The sequence below is a fragment of the Tigriopus californicus genome, chromosome 12, assembly GCF_007210705.1.
Source record: "Tigriopus californicus strain San Diego chromosome 12, Tcal_SD_v2.1, whole genome shotgun sequence".
In the NCBI taxonomy this organism is placed as follows: domain Eukaryota; kingdom Metazoa; phylum Arthropoda; class Copepoda; order Harpacticoida; family Harpacticidae; genus Tigriopus; species Tigriopus californicus.
The window spans coordinates 3026830-3046814 of NC_081451.1; the positions used below are offsets into that span (position 1 = coordinate 3026830).

The window sequence follows — 19985 nt, forward strand, 5'->3', positions numbered from 1 at the left end:
GAATCGTCTTCTTGGTCATGAAAAGAAAAAAAAATGTCGAGAGCTTCCATTTCGGAGTACGTAGCAGTTGTGGGAACCGTGTCCCTTAGAAGCCCATAATTGCCATTATTTCGCTAACTTATGTTTTCACAGACTGTTCCAAGGAGCATAAAGCATTGAAATAGGTTCCATAAACTTGTGGAAAGCGAGTGGGATCACAACAAAGAGACCTGCAAATTAGTCCTTAATGGTCCAACCTCAGCCTGGAACTTCAACCGTCCACGGCTATCGGGGGCTCCTTATTCTGAAAAGGGAATTTAGTTGTCATGGTTTTCTGGCATGAGAACGGCCTCTTTCTCCTGATAAAAGCCTGTTCCATTCACATGTCTTAAACTACTGGGAAGCACTAAGGTCGTTGGGTATTGTCATGGTATCCTCGTTAACATGTGGAAAGGTTGATTGGTAATCTGGGCATCCAAAAGCGTGGATGTGCCCCTCAATTGGTCGCACTCTCAAGTGTTTTATTTCTTGTTGTCATCTGATAATTCTCATGTGAAGATTGAATGCATATATGGAGCAGAAAACCGAGTGCGAGAGGTACTACATGTCAAATGTAAACGGTCGAAGTGAAGGGAATTTAAGTCAAAACACGCCGAGATGAGCGCTGACATTTTGGCGGTAATGAGGAATCGTTGTACTCTTTCAATTGTCGTTCAAATGGGAACCCAAGCATCACTATGTCATCCGGGTAGAAGGTGTCTTTCTCTCTCCAAGCATCAATTACGTGTAAAGGCACGCTCTCACCCACCCAATTGCCCGTGGTTCCGTGATCTTCTAGGCTGGTGCTTTCTCGACGGATCGAGCTTGCCGCTTCTGCAGCAAACTTCCGAGCAACTGATCCAAATCGTCCTCTTCGCGCTTGGCCAATCTGCAAGAGATACAATAAGATCACACGCTTGGAGGGCTTGAGTGACAGAATTGACTCCAAACGTGTCAACTTGACACTTTTGGCGGAACGTTTCCTTACGGAAAACAAAACCTATTCATTTTTTTTGCTTTTGCTCCTCATGTTGATCAAAAGTTTGTAAGTTAGCCATATACCGTATGTGTCATGCTGCAGTGAAAAGGATTGATTTTCCAGCATTTGTATAACTATGTCAACCCACAGGTTTGGAAAAGTAAAATGAGGGAATCGATTGTCACTAACGTTAAAGAGCAAATCAGTACTTCTGGAGAAATTTGATTCTATGTTTGTCTGACTGTTTTGTTGCAAGGGTAGGTGAGTATTGGCCATTTGATTTTGTGTAACATTACATAACGAACGAATGCACCTCAGTGTAAAGGTACATTCGGTACCCGAGTTGCAAAGCAAACTTTTTGTTTCAATGCTAGTTTTTTGAATGCAGGATGCCGTCCGTGATTGATGATTTGATCTGTGGTTATTGATGGAATGCATTGAGAGGGTAATCCCAGAGCCTTCTACTACGAAGGCAAATCAGATTGAGTGTCCATGTTCATTCATCGGAACGCTCGAGCACAACCTCCCAAGATTGTACATGCTTTCCTCCTGTATTAAGGGGTCTCTAGAGAACGTAAATAGACCATGAATGATATAAACCCAAAAGGGTTCAAGAAACGCATGAGAGGAGAACAGGACGTGGCATGGGGCACCTTTGGGTGACCCCACTTTAAAAATAGAAAAACCAATACATAAAGAAGCACCCTGTGAATATGACCGCGTACATAACGGAAGCCCAAGTGGGGAATTATGGATGAAAATAAAACCAAGATATTGCCTAGAATGAAGTGAGGGCTATGCAGGAAATATTTAGCTTGATCAAGGAATACGGGATGTGAAGACAGTGAGAGATTGAAACAGCTTGCTTTTCAAATGAAGCAGTAGGTGTTTGACTGCCTAATAAGACATTAAGTTATGAATTGAAAATGATAAAATTTTCCACAGCCGATTTTTGCATTTTGCACTGAGAAATTATAATTATGTTATTTTTATTATGCTATAATTATTAAAGACATATCTTTAAATGATTTTGGGAGAACAGTAATAGTATCTTTTAGCGTATTCTATAGAAGGAATAAATTTCTTTTTTCCATAATGTTGATGAAACATGTTTAATGGTTACAAGTTCTTTTAAAAATATCATTTTTTCGCATGCAATCACATATTGCCTCATGTGTTTTTGTAAACTAAGTCCGAACGTGTTTGAACCTAGTTTTAGTCATGACTTTATTTATTGCCTGTTACGAAACAACGACCTTTAAGTAAGAAAGTAAAATATTTCAATTACTTTTTTGCCATTTCGTGAGGAGAAACATGAACTGGGTGCCTCATGCTCTATTCGCCCATTATGAATGATCCTAGACAACGAACCTCTCGTACAAAATACAAACCATCAACCTGCAATAATTGGCATTGCTGCTACACCGTTAAAAGGTTTGAAATGAATTGAAATGCAAGTGACAGCAAGTTCAGAAAAGAGTCAGTCAATTTGAATCAGAGCCATAAAAAATGAGCACTTGATTTGATATTCAACCAAGATAAAGTACCTACTCGGACACTAAAATGTAAGGTTGAATTTACTTCGGTTGAATTAGTCACAATACAATTAACACTATGTACAATATGCTTGTCAACTAAACTGTGGTCAAAATGAGCGAGTGCAAATGTACTTGCAATGGCAAGTAAAACGGCTCTGAAGAGTATGTACGTCGATGAATTGAATATAGAGAAAAAAAGGTCATTTGTTAAGAAGTGTATTTCTATCATCCTGCTCCGAAACAGTGATTGAAAAAAAAACCAACTGTATAAATATGATTACCGGTACATTTCCAAGTATTTAGATACGAATTGTTGGATGCAATGATTTGTGATTTTCTCCAGGATTCAAGCGCACTTTCCTATTTCACATTATCTGATCATACCAAAAAAATCTGATGTAACATAAATGTGGTACCTCTTGATCTGATCTGATCCTGATGAGATTCATTTGAACTCTTTCATGCAAAAGTTTCGAACGTGTGGGTTATCTCCCCGCTAGTTTTTTCCTAAAACTCCCTCATAATGATATCAATCACCTGAAAAAGCAATTCATCCAGATCGGAAACATTACCATTTCAGATCATAGAAAAAACTAAAGCAGAAATTTGATGTCGAACGAGCAGCTAAATATCTACCCTGAAATTGCCACTTATTCGGACATTTAGGCAAGCGCTGGTACCAGCAAACAAACTTGCCTGCCAAAGCCAGTGATGCAAAATTGGCGTTTCGAACTGGTTTTAACGAAGCTGACCGTTCCTCATATAGTAATGTGAAAGAAGGGTCAGCTTCTCAAAAACATGTTTGAAGCTCCAAACTTGCATCGCTGACACTGGTACCAGCAAACAAACGAACCTGCCAGAGCTTGCTTAAACGTCCCCATTGACTGATAAATACAAATTTAGATCTTCATTTTTAAACCAACTTAGCGATGGGTCATTAAAGAGAGAATAAACTTTTGAAAGCAGAGTTCTTCCTGTTCAAAAGCACTTGCAAAATAATCGAATTGTCAAACAGATTGTACCTTTTCTCAATAATTTTTCGTTTTTCCTGTTTCCGCAACATGCTTGTGCTAAAAACCACAACTTTTAAGCATGTTTATATGAAAGGTATGATTTGTTTTCCAACCCTTGATCACAATGAAATTATTTGATTTATATGACAATAGAAAGGAAAATACTTGTGGTTCAAGGCTTGTTTTGTTTACATTGCACCTAATTGATGGCTGCGCCCTCTGTAATGGGAAACTATACCCATAGAAGCTTTTATGCTGTTATCTTCACGATCTAATAAGCTGATCTTGTTGGCTTTCTTCGCAAAACATCCTATTGGCTATTTGGTTCCTGAAGGAAGGACGATTAAATCTTTAAGCTACCTTTTAAGCTGAACCACACGATCGCCTCCCTATCCTTTGCTCATTTTGATTGAAATAAGAATTGCTCTAGCGACCGCTTCAACATAAAGCCAATAAGACCCATAGTTCGCAGTCTTATTCTAATGTTTTCAGCCTAGTTCCATACACATTGCACTTCCATTACAAGATTCTCTAGAGGGTTGGCTTTCTGGCTAATTCATCTGTTTATAGTTACACTACGGACTTCTAGAAGTATGGACTGAGATCGAGCTTCCCGCCAAATCGGCCTGCTGTTGGTCATTGCGACTCTGAGCTACTTTTCGAACTAACTAATACAATAAAAAAGTAGACCGCTTCAACTAAAGGTAGGTCATTTTTATATCATTTACCTATAAAATGGATCGTTTTAAAATTATACTGTCAAAAGCTTATGCAGTTGACCAAGAGCAGGCCAAAAATTCGTACCACATAGCTTTGGACATGTCTCCTGAGTTTCTCAAGCATAGGTTTGGGCTCAAATTTGGCCAAGTTCATCGATTGAACCGGATCTTATGATCGTATGAAGTGCCTATTTGGAATAATATGAACAGTTTTGGAGGTTCGAAATTTTAGCTTCCGTTTGCAGTCCACATCTCTAGAAGTCCGTCCAAGTTTTCAAAACTTTTTCCCAATTTTCCGCGTTAATTATTTCTTTCTTCGATCGATCTTTTGCAGGGGTGTAGACCATAGCATAATTTCAAAAATGCCCGTCAGAGTTCACTTTCCCATTTCTAGTAACGGGTAAGCTTGGGAGTTTGCTTTGTAATCATTTCTGAAGTATTCGCATTTTAGCGGACCTCTTACCGTTACTTGGAATGGAATTTCTTGCGCTTCGAGACAAGAAACTTATTCATTTATTTTGCTTTGTACTCAGATAATATCTGATCGCCCAACGAATTAGAGTTGGTGGATCTGGCCAGCCTTTGAATGAGGGATTGATCCGGAATTTTAATCAATGAACTGTCAGGCCTGACTTCAAACATGCTAACATAAAATGTCTTTGCGTTTGGTGAAATCTGATGTTCTCAAAAACAAAGTAGCCCAATGAAATGTCACAAAAAGGTGTAGGTAACAAAGAGTATTTGGCTCTACTTTCTCCCTAGTCTGGTCCGCCGGGCAAAACATCCTCCTCAAATAAGCTACTGAACTCTTACCCTGGTTCAAGCATGCTCTTGAGCTGTCGTTCAAATTCTAGGCCTTCAAGCAAGGCCTCCATAAGGTATTGCTCATCTTCAAAGTTGAACTGACGAACTGATGAAGATCGTCGAGCCAGAGGATGATGGATCACCTCTTGGAAAGGCATCCTGAAAAAGCAATGTGTAGTTTAACAACATGTACTTTAGGTGGAAAAAATATTTCCTTAGTGGTCAAGACCATTAGAAAGTGGAAGTGTTTCTTTGGAAAAGTGAGCAGTAAATATTTAAGTCAAAGGCAATCAAAAAACGATTTTCATTCCGTCTTGAAATGACTCTGTTTAATCCAGTGATTATTTTTGCATCTTTTCTAACACTAATGCAAAATGTGGCTTATACAAAGAACATGTTATGCATACAAGATTAAGGAAGTCGTTAATAGATCTTATATACGAGAGTCAAAGCAGCAAGTAAGGCAATTAATTATATTTCATATGTAAATGGGACGATAAAAAATATTTTTTGGGAGGATTTTTTTAGCTGAAAAGCTAGCTCTATTTGAAGAATCTTTTTCCAAACTAATTTCAATAAAATTTCTATCAGCAAATTAAAAGGCTCACTATTAGTAGGCTGCAAACTGTCTTGAGTACTGACCACCTTGCAAATTTTTTTCATTTATACGCAATGCAAAGGAGACAATTTTTTCAATCTGGATCAAACCAGAAGCGAGATTTTGATCGTCAGATTGTAATCAGGCTCAAGAAATCATATGCATTTGTGATCTTATATTGATTTTATTATCGATCGATGCTTCGCACTTATGAGTTATTGTCCATTTATTGAGAACTTCCTAAATGCCATAGTAGATGTTAACCTCATGAGTAAAAAGAACTCATTTGGTTTTTTGATGGTGTCATGTAGCATAATTTTTAGTAATACAATTATCCCTCATTTCCGCGTTTATCAGAAATTTTCTCTTCAAAGGGGCAATGAGTTATATCATATGCAATGGGACGACGTAATATAATTTATTTTTTTAATTTTTCTAGCTCAAAAGCTCTACTTGAAAAATAGCTTTCCCAAACAATTTCAATATAATTACAAACCCAGTGTTGCATTGGATGAACGATGTGTTGGTTTTTTTTTTGCATGACTTGTTGACCTGTTTTCGCAGATAATTGAGCTTTTTAGTACAACGAAATTCGAATTTAGGAATCTCCAAGAAGATGATTCAAAAGGGTTGGTACAGGCAAATTGTTTCTACTGGCGAATTCTACATTTTAAGTTGGATTACGATACAATGTTAATGACTGGTAACTCTAATGAGTATTAATTCTCAAAAATGGTGTATTATAGTCAAGAAAAGGTCAGTTTTTGCTCTTTGGTATGATTAGTTTGGAGAAAAATGGTGCTTTGTAAATAGTTTGTTCAAGTAATTTGTTGATCAGATCTCAAAATTGAATTCAAGATCTCGGGTTTTTCTTTCATTGTTGTGAAGAAAAGTGCAGATTTCAAGAACAAAATCAATTTCATTTTCACAAAAAGATTTTGTATCTTGAATGGCTTTTCGAAACCAGAGTGATTTCTACAGCAAAAAAAAATAATAATTTTTAATAAAATGTTGCTCCTAAAACCGAAGTTCTTATCAAATGATTTCCCTGCAATTGCAAATTAGCTGGAACCTTTACTCATTTGTTAAGTACCCCTGGTACTTATAAGTTGTACAATCCATAAGACAAAAAAAGAATCCCTCGTTGATTGCATGGGAAAGAAATCAACCAGACCTCCAACCAATCTGAATCATCCCTCTTAAAATCAGCAACGCTCAATTGGCAGTTTCTACCTCAGAGTTCTGTGACTTTTTATCTATCCAATAGAAAGTGACAAGGATGATGAGCCGACATCCATCTGAAATGTGACAGGTCTATCAGACGAAAGTGGATTTTGGGTCCCTTGCTCTCGGAATTCCTATTTCAATGGCTCAACAGGAGACAGTTTTTGGAACTTTCCCCGCCAAGTAAACGCTGAATGAATTCCATTTCGTTGCGACTATTAGGGCCATAAGCGGGACGCGAAACTTAATCATTGACTTTTCTTTAAGAGACGGCGCTCTTTTTAGTTTTACTCCATATTGTTCATCCAAAGTTTGGAGTAAGAACAAGTGGAAGTTTGTAATTAGTCCGGGAACACGGGGTTAGAATGAGGTCCATAAACATTGGAGAAATGAACAGGAGCAAGTTTCAGCTTTCTGCATCCCAACAAGACTCAAATTGACGTCATCAAGGAAAGCACATTGCTTTTAAGAGCTATATCGAATTTTAGTAAAACTACTCTTGATATACCTATGTATGAGAGATTAATCATGGTGAGTGGGCTGCAGTTTGGTCCTAAGCATGAGGAAAATCAACAGCCGTATGTTTTCGTCTTCAGGCAAAGAAACATAACATTTAATCAAAGATTTAAACTATTTCTTTTTGACAAAGGATGACGAGGACGTCCATTTTACCTTGGATGGGCCAGGGCCTGTCGGTTGAAAGCCATTTGAGGAGACATGGGTTTGGGCTCAAGGAATTTGCTAATTCCTCCTGCCTTGTTGGCCATAGGGGCATTGGCCATGGGTCTGGAGTACTCCAGGTGCTCCAGACGCCTTCCATCAGCCACTTGATTCAGGATGACCACAACCAGCACATACAGAGGGGAGCAGCCCCTCATGTCTTGGAAATAGAAAGGAACAGCGATGGATGCGATGATAGGGCGTGCTGAAATGTGAAATGATAAAATGTGTTTTAAAGCACGGACCTCGGAGTTTAGGGGCTTGGACGTTAACCGGTATTAATATATACCGGCCAAAGTGGTGAGCGGATGCTCTTTCTGGGAAACTTCGACCGTTTAAAAAACTCGAATCTAGACTCTCAAAGGATGAACAGTTTTCTGAATTTCTTTTTTTTGTATTACCCCACGTGAATTTCAGCCTCGACCAACTTCATGTTTCATATGAGAAACCTGAGCAGTATAGAAAACTTTTAGAGAAAAGTGTTTTTTTAATGTTGTGTTGCACAAACACTGTTTTGTCAAAGTTTTTAGCCTCGATTTAAGATAATCTATTCCTTTCCAAGTAAATGGAGATGAAAATCTTGCCCAACGAAAACTTTCCAATTTGATTTTTTTGCCATATTTGGGTACGGTAAAATTTCAGTCAGCCGATGAGCACTGTCTCATTTTAAAGATGATTTATTCATTCAAGTGGCAAAGGCAGTAAGAGCATCAATTTAAAACAGATTGGTGAAGCAACCGAGTTATTGAGTTACACAATTCACTAACATGAATTTGAAGTCATGTGGAACACAATTCAACGGAGAAAAGTGTGTCCCAAGGCAATTACATGCCATTAATGTGTCAAAAAAGCGTGTTGTGTGTGATGAATTTCGCACTGGTTTTGTCGCTAGTGTTGCCCTCAATCATGATTTTTTTTAGCTTAATCTTGTTTTATGGTGAGTGAAAAAGAACAGTCCAGCAATTAACTAAAATGAAATCCATGGGCGTATAAACTACTTAACAGTATCTCTTATTTCCGCCCTTCGCTCCTAATACCTAGACTTTGTTTTCATCAATAACATCCTTAACACAACCATAAATGTCATTGAAAGCAATATGTTCCGTGATCTGGATTGAGCTTTGCATTGAAAAATCATCATCATAAACGAAGGAAGATACATTTTTCATCCCGTTCAATTCTCATTGTAATTCATCCAAAGAAAGCTAAAAAAAAATTAATAATCTCATAAACAAGCGCATTCATTAATTGGAAAAAGGGTCAAAATTTCCTTTTCAACATACAATGATGGTACACTATAGAAGGCCGTTTGCGGCCATCAGGCAGGAAGTAATCATAGTAAAGAGTAGAAATTTATGCAAAAGGAGTGGCGGAAAGTTATAATATTTAACTGCTTTAAGATCGTTGCTTCTAAACACTAATGAATGTTTTTTTAAATAATTTCTAGGCCTGATTGTTGGCTTTCCGTGACAGGGAGTTAACTTTGCATCAAAATGTTGTTGATAAAATTTGTTTGAATATGATCTTGGTTGAGTTTTGGGCCAACATGCGGATGACGTCAGTGATTTCAAATTATAAGTTACAGTCATTTTTGGTGGATATGATGGAATGAGTTTGACCGAAGTAAGTACTACTTCTCTTTTTGATGAGAAAAGCTGCACAGTCGAACTTCGATTTAGCGATATTTACCAAATACTGTACTTAATGCCTGGCAAGTCTCGATTTAACGATATGTTCTCCGCTGATGGAGAATATCGTTAAATCGAATTTCAACTGTTGCTTTAGCTGAATGGACAAAGCTGATCCATAATCATTTCTTTTTGATCAAGTCAAATTCCATTTTCATGTTAGTTATGTTTGTGAAGCAACTCCTAGTTGAAGCGTTAATCCTTGTTTAGGTTATCACGGCTTATGCCATACACATGCATCATGCTCTCTCATTCCTCATATGTTCTCCTTATGTCTATTCGCTTCCTACTATGTAGTATCCATGCACCAACTCCCCTCAAATAACGAATTGGCAATCGAGCTTCAACCAGTGTAAGTCATTTTTCTTTCCTCCTAGTTCGTAACATCACTATATTGAGCTGAAAGAATGTATGTAAACATAAATATCTATTTTGTAAACGAACAATCGTTTTTAGTTCCAGCGGTCATTTGGGATTACTTTTGGTTGTGTCTGTCACTTTCAGGCATAAACTCCTACTTTTGTCTAATGCTGCCATTTAATGACGTTTAAGTCCAGAGATAGTGTCACGATGCTAACTCTGTACAAGTCGATTGTTCAGCCGCATCTTGAATATGCCTCTCCCATTTGGGCTCCAATGAGTTCAGCAGGTTTGCCAAAGCTCGAGCAGGTCCAAAGATGTTTTACTAGGAACATTGAAGATATGAGAGAGCTCTCGTATTGGGAGAGGTTAGAACGGTTGGGATTGTACAGTACTCAGAGAAGGTACGAAAGGTATCTGATATTGTACGTTTTCAAAAGCATTCATGAGCTTTGTCCCAACCCAGGATTTAGGGTCAATTGTAGTGACCGTAGAGGCTTAATGTGCGTTTTGAGAGCACCTTCAAGCCCAGGAGAATCCAGGCTAGTTAAAACAATGAAGTCCAACTCTCTTCTTTCTCGGGCTCCTTCATTGTTCAATTTGCTGCCCTCAAATATTCGTAGGGTTTATGTAGGGGTTGATCCAGTAGCAAGATTTAAGTCAGACTTGGACAAGTTTTTGATTAAAATTCCTGATCAACCTTATATTCCAGGATTAGCCAGATCAGCCAACTCCAATTCGTTGGTCGATCAAATAATATATATTAATAAAAGTCAAGTAAAATAAATAATCTTCTCGTCTTGAACTGCTGGGATTCCAATCCCGGTAGCGGTAAGGAAGTCCGCACAAAAAAATGTGATATAATGTATTTCAGGCCCTCAGCAACCGTGCAGGTTATTGAGAGGGCTTAATCATCGTTATGATAGTTCTTTAAGTTTAAGTAGTGGTGGTTCCACCTTTTGACACGAAGTGGGAGAAAAGGTCAAAAATGCCTTCAAGGTCTATGTACCTATTCACTATATCTTTGGAGATTACAAAATAGTGATCTTGTACTTTTCTTATACTTGGCTGAATTATTATTAACTAAAATGAAAACAATTTTTGTCAGTGGCATGTTAGGTAAGAAAAGGTTGATGCGTAAAAAACGACAGACAAACCTGAGAGCATTGAGCTTGTTTCATTTTGAAAAAGTTTGCTCTAGCAGAAATTGCAACTCAATGCAAACAAGCGTTCCCCGTTTCCATGCCGAAGTCAAGGACATGGCTCCTAAATCGTCAGTTATTATTGACACAAAAGCAGCTAGTCATTTGTTTCAATGATGAGGGTTGTTTAAGTTTTGAATGAACAGTAAGTTAAACCACCTGCAGATAGTTAATTTGAAGCCATTTCCGATGATCAAGTTGGTTCAAGTGCACAATATATCTTGGTTAGCCCTCCTTTTCAAGAAGTATTAGTATTTATAGTGTAAAGGACGGCTCTATGTTCCGACTCCATTCGGACTACGTACATATCTAACTTAATGTAGGAGTTAGTTTAGGAAGCCGTGGCTAGTAACTTGCAATTTTATTTCATCCCAGTCTCTTCTATCTAGCTAATCAAAATAAAGGGTTTGATACAGCTTATAGGAGTTCGTGAAAGCAAAACGATTCCAAAGGTACAATCAATCAGAACAATCATAATTCATGAGCTGAGCACAGAACATTCGCCTCAACCACAAACACAGGATTACAAACACTCTATTCCCGCTTGCCTAATCATGCAAAATTTGTTAAAGCAGTGCGGGACTGAGGGTGTTCAAATGTATTTACTAGTGCAACATATTTCGTTCCCGTTATCTCGTTTCTGAAATTATACACTTGGATTTGATGATATCTTTTATATAGTACATGTAATCTGGGACCACCCACCGAGTCTAGTGTTTTTTGTTATAAGATCAAAATCATGAAGAGACCAGTTTAAGTGAGCCGGTTCATAACAAGGGAATGACTAATGGGGAGGAGCCCTGATGGTCATCAAAGAGATTATGATCTGGCGGATAAAAATAGGTCATTGATCATACTTTTCAAGAGTGGATTAAGACGCACTCGTCCGAGCATTGTTTTTAAAGTAACTACGTCCTTGAAGCGCTCAAAGAAAATACGAACGGAGGGAAGTTTGGGTTTTGAGTTGCCACAACTTTATCAATATCCCAGCTTGTGATGTCGTTAGCGGAGTACCAACAAGATCACAAGGTCAAAGTTTCGGCAAAAGTTTGTGTTCTAACCCATACAGAAAATGCCTATAAAATTGATGTCAAACACGGTTTTCAGTTGCCACTGGTTGGATCGTGGAACCAATTTATATCCTTATAAAGCCAACCGATCATGTGGGCAACCATATTTTCATGGCTTGAAACAGATGTTCAAAGCCAGGAGCGGTAAGTTTGACGCAAAATAGTTTTATTTGTTCTTGATACTCAATTCTGATAGGATTCTAGGGTCAACAATGACTATATTTCGTTTGTAAAGTCTCCTGTTTCATGTGTAAATGAAAACACAAAATTATAGATTTTTGCAAATCATGAATATAAGTTCTCTACCAATGAATTTGTTTTCAAGGGTCGATTTAACATGTGTACAACCGTCCGTGTAAATTCGATGAAGTTTTGGTGTCATTAGTTGCTCAAAAGTTGCTCATTGCATAACCTTGAAACCATTTTTTCACAATAATGAATGGGGTTAAGTATAGTAGCCCTTTAGTATTGTGCGATGATGGAGGAGAATCAAGCTACCCGAAACTCAATTAGCCTTTCTCAAAGAGATGTAATGAAGGATGAATGCAGAGCTCTGAACATGTTGATGGGCCTAATGATGGACCCTACTTGTTGGACAGTGATTAGGAGTTTCCCTTTGAGGCATTTTTCTACGGATTCAGTTTTTCCACCGACATGGTTTCTTTTCATGGATGCGGATACAGGCAAAAGTATGTTTTTCATACCCATACATATGTTGGGCCAAAACATCAAGTCCAAAAATACTAGGGTTTCATGTCTAATCATTTGGCCAAATTCTCGATTTTTCCGACAATCTTGGATCAAAGCCAACAACTCGTATGGTCTTCTCCGAAGGCGGGATTCGAACCCATGCCCTCTGGGGAACCATGTCGTGCCTCTATCGGGTACATAAGATACATGGGATTAACCAAACAAATGTTCCTTTTCCAGCAACTCATTACCGATTGACACTTCTAAACTTTTTGTCTACAATTGATCTTATTATTATTTTTGGACTTCCTTACCGCTACTGGGATTGGATTCACAGCACTTCAAGACGAGAGTTTAAGTTCTATTTAAATATATTATTTGCTCGACCAACGAGGTAGAGTTGGTGGATCTGGCTAACCCTCGAATATAAGGTTGACTGGGAATTTTCGTCAAAATCCTGTCCAAGTCTGTCTTAAATCCTGCTACTGGATCAACGCCTACATACGCCCTAAGAATGTTTGAAGGCAGCAAATTAAACAACGATGTGTGAGGTTGAAAGATACAGAAGGAGCGGTTAAGCGGAAAATAGTGGAATAGACGAGTCTTTCTCTTGTGTCTATTCTCTTCAGCTGAGGTTACCAAGCCCGAGCAATACCGTGCATCAATTTCATATATAGAGACAGATAACATATACGAATTCTACACGATGGAGCCCGAGAAAGAAGAGAGTTGGGCTTCATTATTCTAACTAGCCTGGATTCTTGAGGGCTTGAAGGTGCTCTCAAAACGCACATTAAGCCTCTACGGTCACTACAATTGACCTTAAATCCTGGTTTGGGACAAAGCTCATGGATGCTTTTGAAAACATACAGTATCCGTACCTTCTCTGAATACTGTACAATCCCAACCTTTCTAACCTCTCCCAATACGAGAGCTGTCTCATATCTTCAATGTTCCTATTAAAACATCTTTGGACCTGCTCGAGCTTTTGCAAACCTGCTGAACTAATTGGAGCCCAAATGGGAGAGGCATATTCAAGATGCGGCTGAACAATCGACTTGTACAGAGTTAGCATCGTGACACTATCTCTGGACTTAAACGTGCGATATATCCAACCACATGTTTGAAAAGCCTTACCAACTTTGAACTGGATATGCTCATCGAACTTTCCATTATCTTGGAGGACTACACCTAAATCCTTCATGGATGAGACCTGCTCAATGTCCTTACCTTCATCATCTAATAGTGGAGTGTCTAATGGCGTCGACCCAAAGGTCATTGAGCGGAATTTCATTCCATTCAGTGCCATGTTACTCGCAGCAACCCAAGAGTAGATTTGGTCTAGGACCTCTACCAGACAACCGGAATTCTGACCATTCCTACTAACTGCCAATTTTGAACCATCAGCATAGGAAGAGATACTGACATTACTACTACCAAGCTTCTGAAGCAGAGCAATGAAGATGATGAAAAGGAGAAGACCCAAAATGGAACCATGAGGAACTCCCGACTTGACTCCATGTATGTCACTAAGGGATCACTCAACCTCAATCAATTTGCCTCCTCTCAGAAATGAAACTTCTTGACCAATTGAGAACCTTGCCTTGGATCCCAATGTCATGGAGCCTGTTAACTAAAAGGCCATTATCTACTTTATCCAAGGCATTGACAAAATCAAGATAGACCACATCAACTGACTCGTGACTTTCTAGTCCCTCAATGACTTGCTCTAAATGCTCAATCAGTTGGGTAACCGTGCTAAAATGTGCTCGGAACCCATGCTGGCTAGGAGGAAGGAATTCATGAATATCAAGAAAGTCAACAAGTTTGGACTTCATGATCTTCTCCAACACCTTTGCGATATTTGAATTCAGAGAAATTGGCCTATAGTTACTGGGGAGCGACTTCTCTCCAGCTTTAAAAATTGGAACAACGTGAGCTAATTTTAGTGAAGATGGAAACTTGCCCTCATCCAAGATGCAACGCATCAAGTACGAGAAAACAGGAGCAAGAACCAGTGAGCATCTCATCAGTAACAGATAAGTAAGAGCAATTTCACAACAAATTTTCCGACCCTAACCCTAAAAACCAGAAAAAATGCCTCCCATCTTTTTGATCTCAATGTCTCGAGAATTCCGGTTAGTTAGAACAATGAAGTCCATCTCTCCTCCTTCTCGGCACTGTATGAATATGTATTTTGACGTGAAATATTTTATCTTATGACCGCTGGAAAACCAATAGGGGTTGAGCTCATTGATCAATTTTCTTCCCTCAAATATTCTTCGAGAATTTGAAAGTGTTGATCCTGTAGCGGGACTTAAGTCAGACTTTTCAAAACTCTGTATCAACCCTGCAAATATGTCAATCTAATTCGTTGGTGGATCAAATAATATATGAATAAAAAACTAAATGATGTGTATGAATTTTTCTTCAAGAGTAAAAATTATGGAGTGGCTAATTGTGCAAAAAGATTTTTTTTGTCACTAAACCCCCATTTTTACACATTTCCTCATTTCTTCTTGTTTTGAAACAATGCACGTTTATTTTGCACTATTTTCTGCATATTTGGCCAAAGAACGGTCTGAAGTTGCGCTTTCTAGGCGTTAAAATTGGCTACAAAGTTTAAAATCAAAGGCTGCCGCCAAAATAGATACGTGAGACGAGGAGTTTTGAACAATTGACGTCAATTATTTAATCATAAAGGTCAGAAGTGATTCATCCAATCATTGCCATGAACGGCACACCGAGATTGAGAAAAAAGTGAAAACAGTTATGAAAAGAACCATTTTCAAGTCCGAACAGATATGCTAAGCAAGACGTTGAGACGGTTAGATACCCCAAAAAAGCACCACGACTGCTTTCCTTCTTTTCTCCAGGCTAGCTAGCTTTTTTTGAAAAACGACATTTCTTCTTCAATTGGATCAATGGTACAGATCTATTGCTGGAAAAGGGAAAAATAGGCATAGGGAACTTTTCCATGATCTCTTTCAAAACAAATTAATATCAATTTTGTCTGAAATTGAGACAAAACTCAACACGAGAAGCTTTTATATCTTATGTACGTTTGAATCCACAAAATATCTGATCCACCAACGAATAAGAGCTGACATATATTAGAAACTTGAACGTTTGATTTGGATTTCCTCTCCCAGCAAAAAAGATCAATACAATTCCATGCATGCAAGCAAGTTTTCGAACAGAATTCCAAAAAGTAACGCACACCTTGGTGACGCCACAAAATTTGGGTTTCGTCAAACCGCAAGTTGATTCAAAGTTATGGATCTCCATAAAACTAAAGCATTTATTGTCACAAGAGAGTGCAGCAACAGAAAATGAAATTTGCATGATTAACATGATGCACCAGTGATTATGATTCCATTTCGGGCAATGTCTACAAAATTTTGATTCCTCATGAATTATTTAGAGCCTTTGAGTGTTAAAAGCAGAGTTCTCCAAAAGAAGTGATGGAAAAATGTCTCACAAAAAGAAAATCACAAAGAACCAAAATGTTCCCCCTGAAGATATGTTAGCCAAGTAAAATAAAGAAAATTAAGGAATAACGTAATGCGACCCCATGAGCAAGAACATTTTGTAGACGAAGAGCTTTGAGAGACATTCCAGCCAACTTAGCGCTCTCAAAAAACTCAAAAAGTCATTTTTGGTATAGTTCTGTCACTGTATGAATATCTGCACTCAACATAAGAATGGTGTTTGCTTCAATAGGCCAGCAGCCAATTGAAGTACATCACAAATTCAATGTACACCAAATTGGTTGGGCATCTTGTTTGAACTTTTTTTTGAATAAAATGACAATGGTTATTTATTTTACCTCAAGGCAATTCATGATAACTAAACATGGGGACACCATTCACGAAGGGCGTCTCAAAATTTAATGTCTTTACGCCCATAGAATACGGCCAAAGGGACGATCCACAATTCGGAAACTTGACAGTTTTGCTTCACGTGGGCTCAATGGTGTTCTGCACCTCGCACATATGAGCAAGATCATTATTGAAAAGACTTAAGCCTTAAGGTACATTAAAACTCGATCAAGTATTTCTTTTCCCAAGAGCCTCCTCCTAACTTACCTCAGGCCAAAAAGAGCTAACACCTCTAGTGGTTCAGAGCAATGTTCCAAAGGCACACTCGTCCGATTCTTGTTGACTTGGCGAACCGATCCCGAATGAGGAACGGGACCTGGAACGGGAACCATTAAATATGGAACCCTCGGAACGGAGAAGGAACGCACAGGGAGCCAAGCGAAGAGTTCCAAAGCCTTGACGCTCGGAGGATTGGAACAACGCGAGATAAACAAAGGGACACGATGTGCTGTTCTATCTATTTAGCTTCGCAATTCGGCCTCCTTTCATGAGGCTCCTTCAGGACTAGCCAACCACAAAGATGTAAGGATGGTGATTTGCTCCCTTTGACATTATTCTGGGCTGAAAAGGAGTTTGATTTTGGGATGAACATTTTTTGCCTAGATTTTTCAATCCAAGTGGTGATACTTTTTAAGGCGAATGAATACGGGACGGTGTGTTTGTTTTCAACGGATTTATTCTTTGAAGACTAATTCATTTTTGGTATTTTCTTTCCATCATGGACGGAATCAACTTTGAAGATGGAGACGGGCGAGATCATCGTCCAACGATTTCTTTCTCCGGAGCTGAAAAACAATTCGGAAACAGATGTTGGTAAAATATCCCTCCAAAGCCAATAAAAAGTCACCTTTTAGGGACTGGGGGTGAAGCTTTAATGTGAATCAATTGAAGCGAGCAACTGTAGTTTTCGAGGATAGCTACGAAAGGAGGAAATGGATCCAGGACCTCTGATACACTATGGACGGGGAAATAAATGTTTTGGTATCATGTTAATTTACAAAAAAAATCCAAATAAACGTGTATTATCAATATCAGATGAAGACAGGGTATTTGGAAAGTCGTTAACAATGACGAGTCAAGTGTTGTACCTTGTCGTTTTGATATTAGAGTGATCGATTGGTAAGACAATAACAAGCTTTTGATGCCGGCCAATAACACCTTGATTGGATTGACATTTTTCGTTGTCCGGAAACAAGCCCATACGTGTTAACAAATAGAGATTCCTTCATACAAAAATTGGTAGCCCCAGAAGAACATAAGTCTCCAAAAAGGTCAGTGAAGGATATTTTGTTCCAAGAAGTTTTCGACAGCATATCCGAACAGCCCACCAGATTAAATAAGGAGCTTTTTTTGAAGAGTATAAATGCAATTTTAATTATAATCATGTGCTGCGAAATGCAAAATGATTTCATATTAACTTCTAGAGCGCTAAAAAATGCATCAAACCAGACTAACGTCTAACTCATTGTTAGATCTACATACCGATTTGTATTCATCTTATTCAAATATCGACTTCCCATGTTACTGGGACTTCTGATTTATTCCAAGGAAGGCCAAGCTGTCCAAGGTCAAAGCTCGTTAGGCCTCAGAAAACTCGGTCGGGAATTCCGAGGGAGAAAAAGTCATCAATATTCATTCCCGTCTCCAGAAGGTCCAGTTGGGTGTTCATGTTCATGAATCTCCGTGGTTAGCGTGGGAGATCACGAACAGTACTATAGTATGTGACTGGTTCAATTAGGCAATTATGTGCCAACATAAGGAGGTAAGCTATGTAGGGGTATTTCGTTCCTTGGACTTGGACAAGGAAATGGAGTGCTATTGTCTCATTCAAAATGCAAAGAGAGCAAGAGATACGTATTAAATAGAGTGGTGGACTTTGTTGGATGTTGGCAATGCTTGTACCTTTGAACATTACTTGTACTTACTACAACATTGTGGTAACACAATGACTTAAAGATGTTTGCTCTACGAAATAGAATTATGGAGCTATTTCGTTCATTAGTCGATCCTCGGGGGGAAAATTTTTATGGCCGAAACATTTTGCCTCCAAGAAACGAATCCTTAATTTGTTGAAACTGACATCAATTCGTTTGATTAGAAAAAGAAACACTTCAAATCAAACCAGGGTATAGCAATTTCGAATGAAGAAGCTTTTGCTTTTGATATCATTTTCGCTTAAGTGTTCATACTTTAACTTAAAGATTTAGGGACTTACCTTGCAAATTCTTTTCCCTTTTTGTTTTGTCCCAAAAATCATTTGCCGTCTAAGCGTACTTTTATAAAGTATTTCTACGTACAGCAAAGTCGAGTGCTCCAAGTGTAATCCGAACCATAAATAGGTGCTTCATAGAAAAAGCAAAATCTATTGATTCAACAACTAAATTCAAAATCCCTTCTAGTGCAAAGCTGTTTCACTCATGAAAAACCTAAAATGTGATTTAAAAGCGCTTTTGCTCTAACAACCAATCTAACTTTGATATGCTGAAAAAGTAACCACCTCTTTTTAATTGATTTTGGTGCAAAAAAAAAGGAAGTAGAACAATGCATTGTTCTTACACACAGAGTCCAGTGACGCATGATAAGCAAGTTTGAAAGTCAAGTGATTATAAAATAACGTCATTTTTGAAGGGGTCCTGCCATACATGTATTTGGGGGCTTCAATGCTAACCAATTCGGTGCAAATATGTGTGAACTTTAATGTGGACCAACAAATTGATGTCATTTTTCATTGATCATTGGAAAGTTTTACATCCCATGCTCTCCGAAGTCAATTAAATTGTTGGATTTGGTTATATCAATACAAAAAGCTTTTTGAAATTGATAAAGCAATATAGCGCTCATTCCAAAGTCTTATGATTAATTCATCTGGAACTGAGTTGCAAAATCTTTGTTTGAATATCTATAACATTTTATCATGTCATGACGTAAAAAACTTAAAGGGGACATGAAGTGATCAAACTACAGCGAAAAACGAACAGCTGACGTGACTGAATGAAGCAAAAGGTGACCAGACAGTCTGCCCACGCTTTTTTAAATCAATCACTAGCTTGTCCGAGCTTAGTATTTGTAAATTGAGCCGTGTTAGTTATTCAGTATCAAAGCTCCGCAAGAAAATGACATTTGATTGTATTTTGTAATACAACTCTTCTGAATATTGAAAATTTAGGTAGCTCAAGGTGTGGGTTGGTCGTGGAGTTTTTGTCTTGGCTCTTCCTCGACAGGGTACGATAACACGGACGACGTCATCACTGAAGAAAGACAGTAGTGAGAGACAATGAATAATTCCAATACGATTTTATCAAGTGCATTTCCCTTAACATGAGTTGATTCAGTTGTGGATTCAAAAGGCGTTGGTCAAATATGATCTCAATCTCTGTCACAAAAGTTATGACCATAGCAAACTCAGACCTTGAGGCTTGCTGGGGTATCGTATTGACAGAGCATCCGCTTTCCAATTTGCGAATCCTTGTTCGTTTCCAGG

The 19985-nt window shown here is 38.3% G+C and overlaps 1 protein-coding gene across 1 annotated transcript; it reads right to left on the reverse strand.

The window, feature by feature from the left end:
* Positions 1-483: 483 nt before the first annotated feature.
* On the reverse strand, positions 484-16859 carry LOC131891895 (uncharacterized). Its single transcript, XM_059241582.1, has 4 exons — positions 16712-16859; positions 7566-7818; positions 5081-5230; positions 484-907 (listed from the first exon to the last, which is right to left on the reverse strand). The coding sequence occupies exons 2-4, from the start codon at positions 7769-7771 to the stop codon at positions 814-816; spliced, it is 450 nt and encodes a 149-aa protein (XP_059097565.1). The 5' UTR covers positions 7772-7818; positions 16712-16859; the 3' UTR covers positions 484-813.
* Positions 16860-19985: the final 3126 nt, after the last annotated feature.

Bases quoted from the DNA above. Each gene is read 5' to 3' on its own strand.
- LOC131891895 (XM_059241582.1), bottom strand. From the start codon at position 7,771: ATGAGGGGCTGCTCCCCTCTGTATGTGCTGGTTGTGGTCATCCTGAAT. The intron at 5,231-7,565 runs GTAAAATGGACG...TTGCTTTTTCAG, and splicing joins CAGGCCCTGGCCCATCCAAG to GATGCCTTTCCAAGAGGTGA. The intron at 908-5,080 runs GTAAGAGTTCAG...TATCTCTTGCAG, and splicing joins AAGAGCATGCTTGAACCAGG to ATTGGCCAAGCGCGAAGAGG.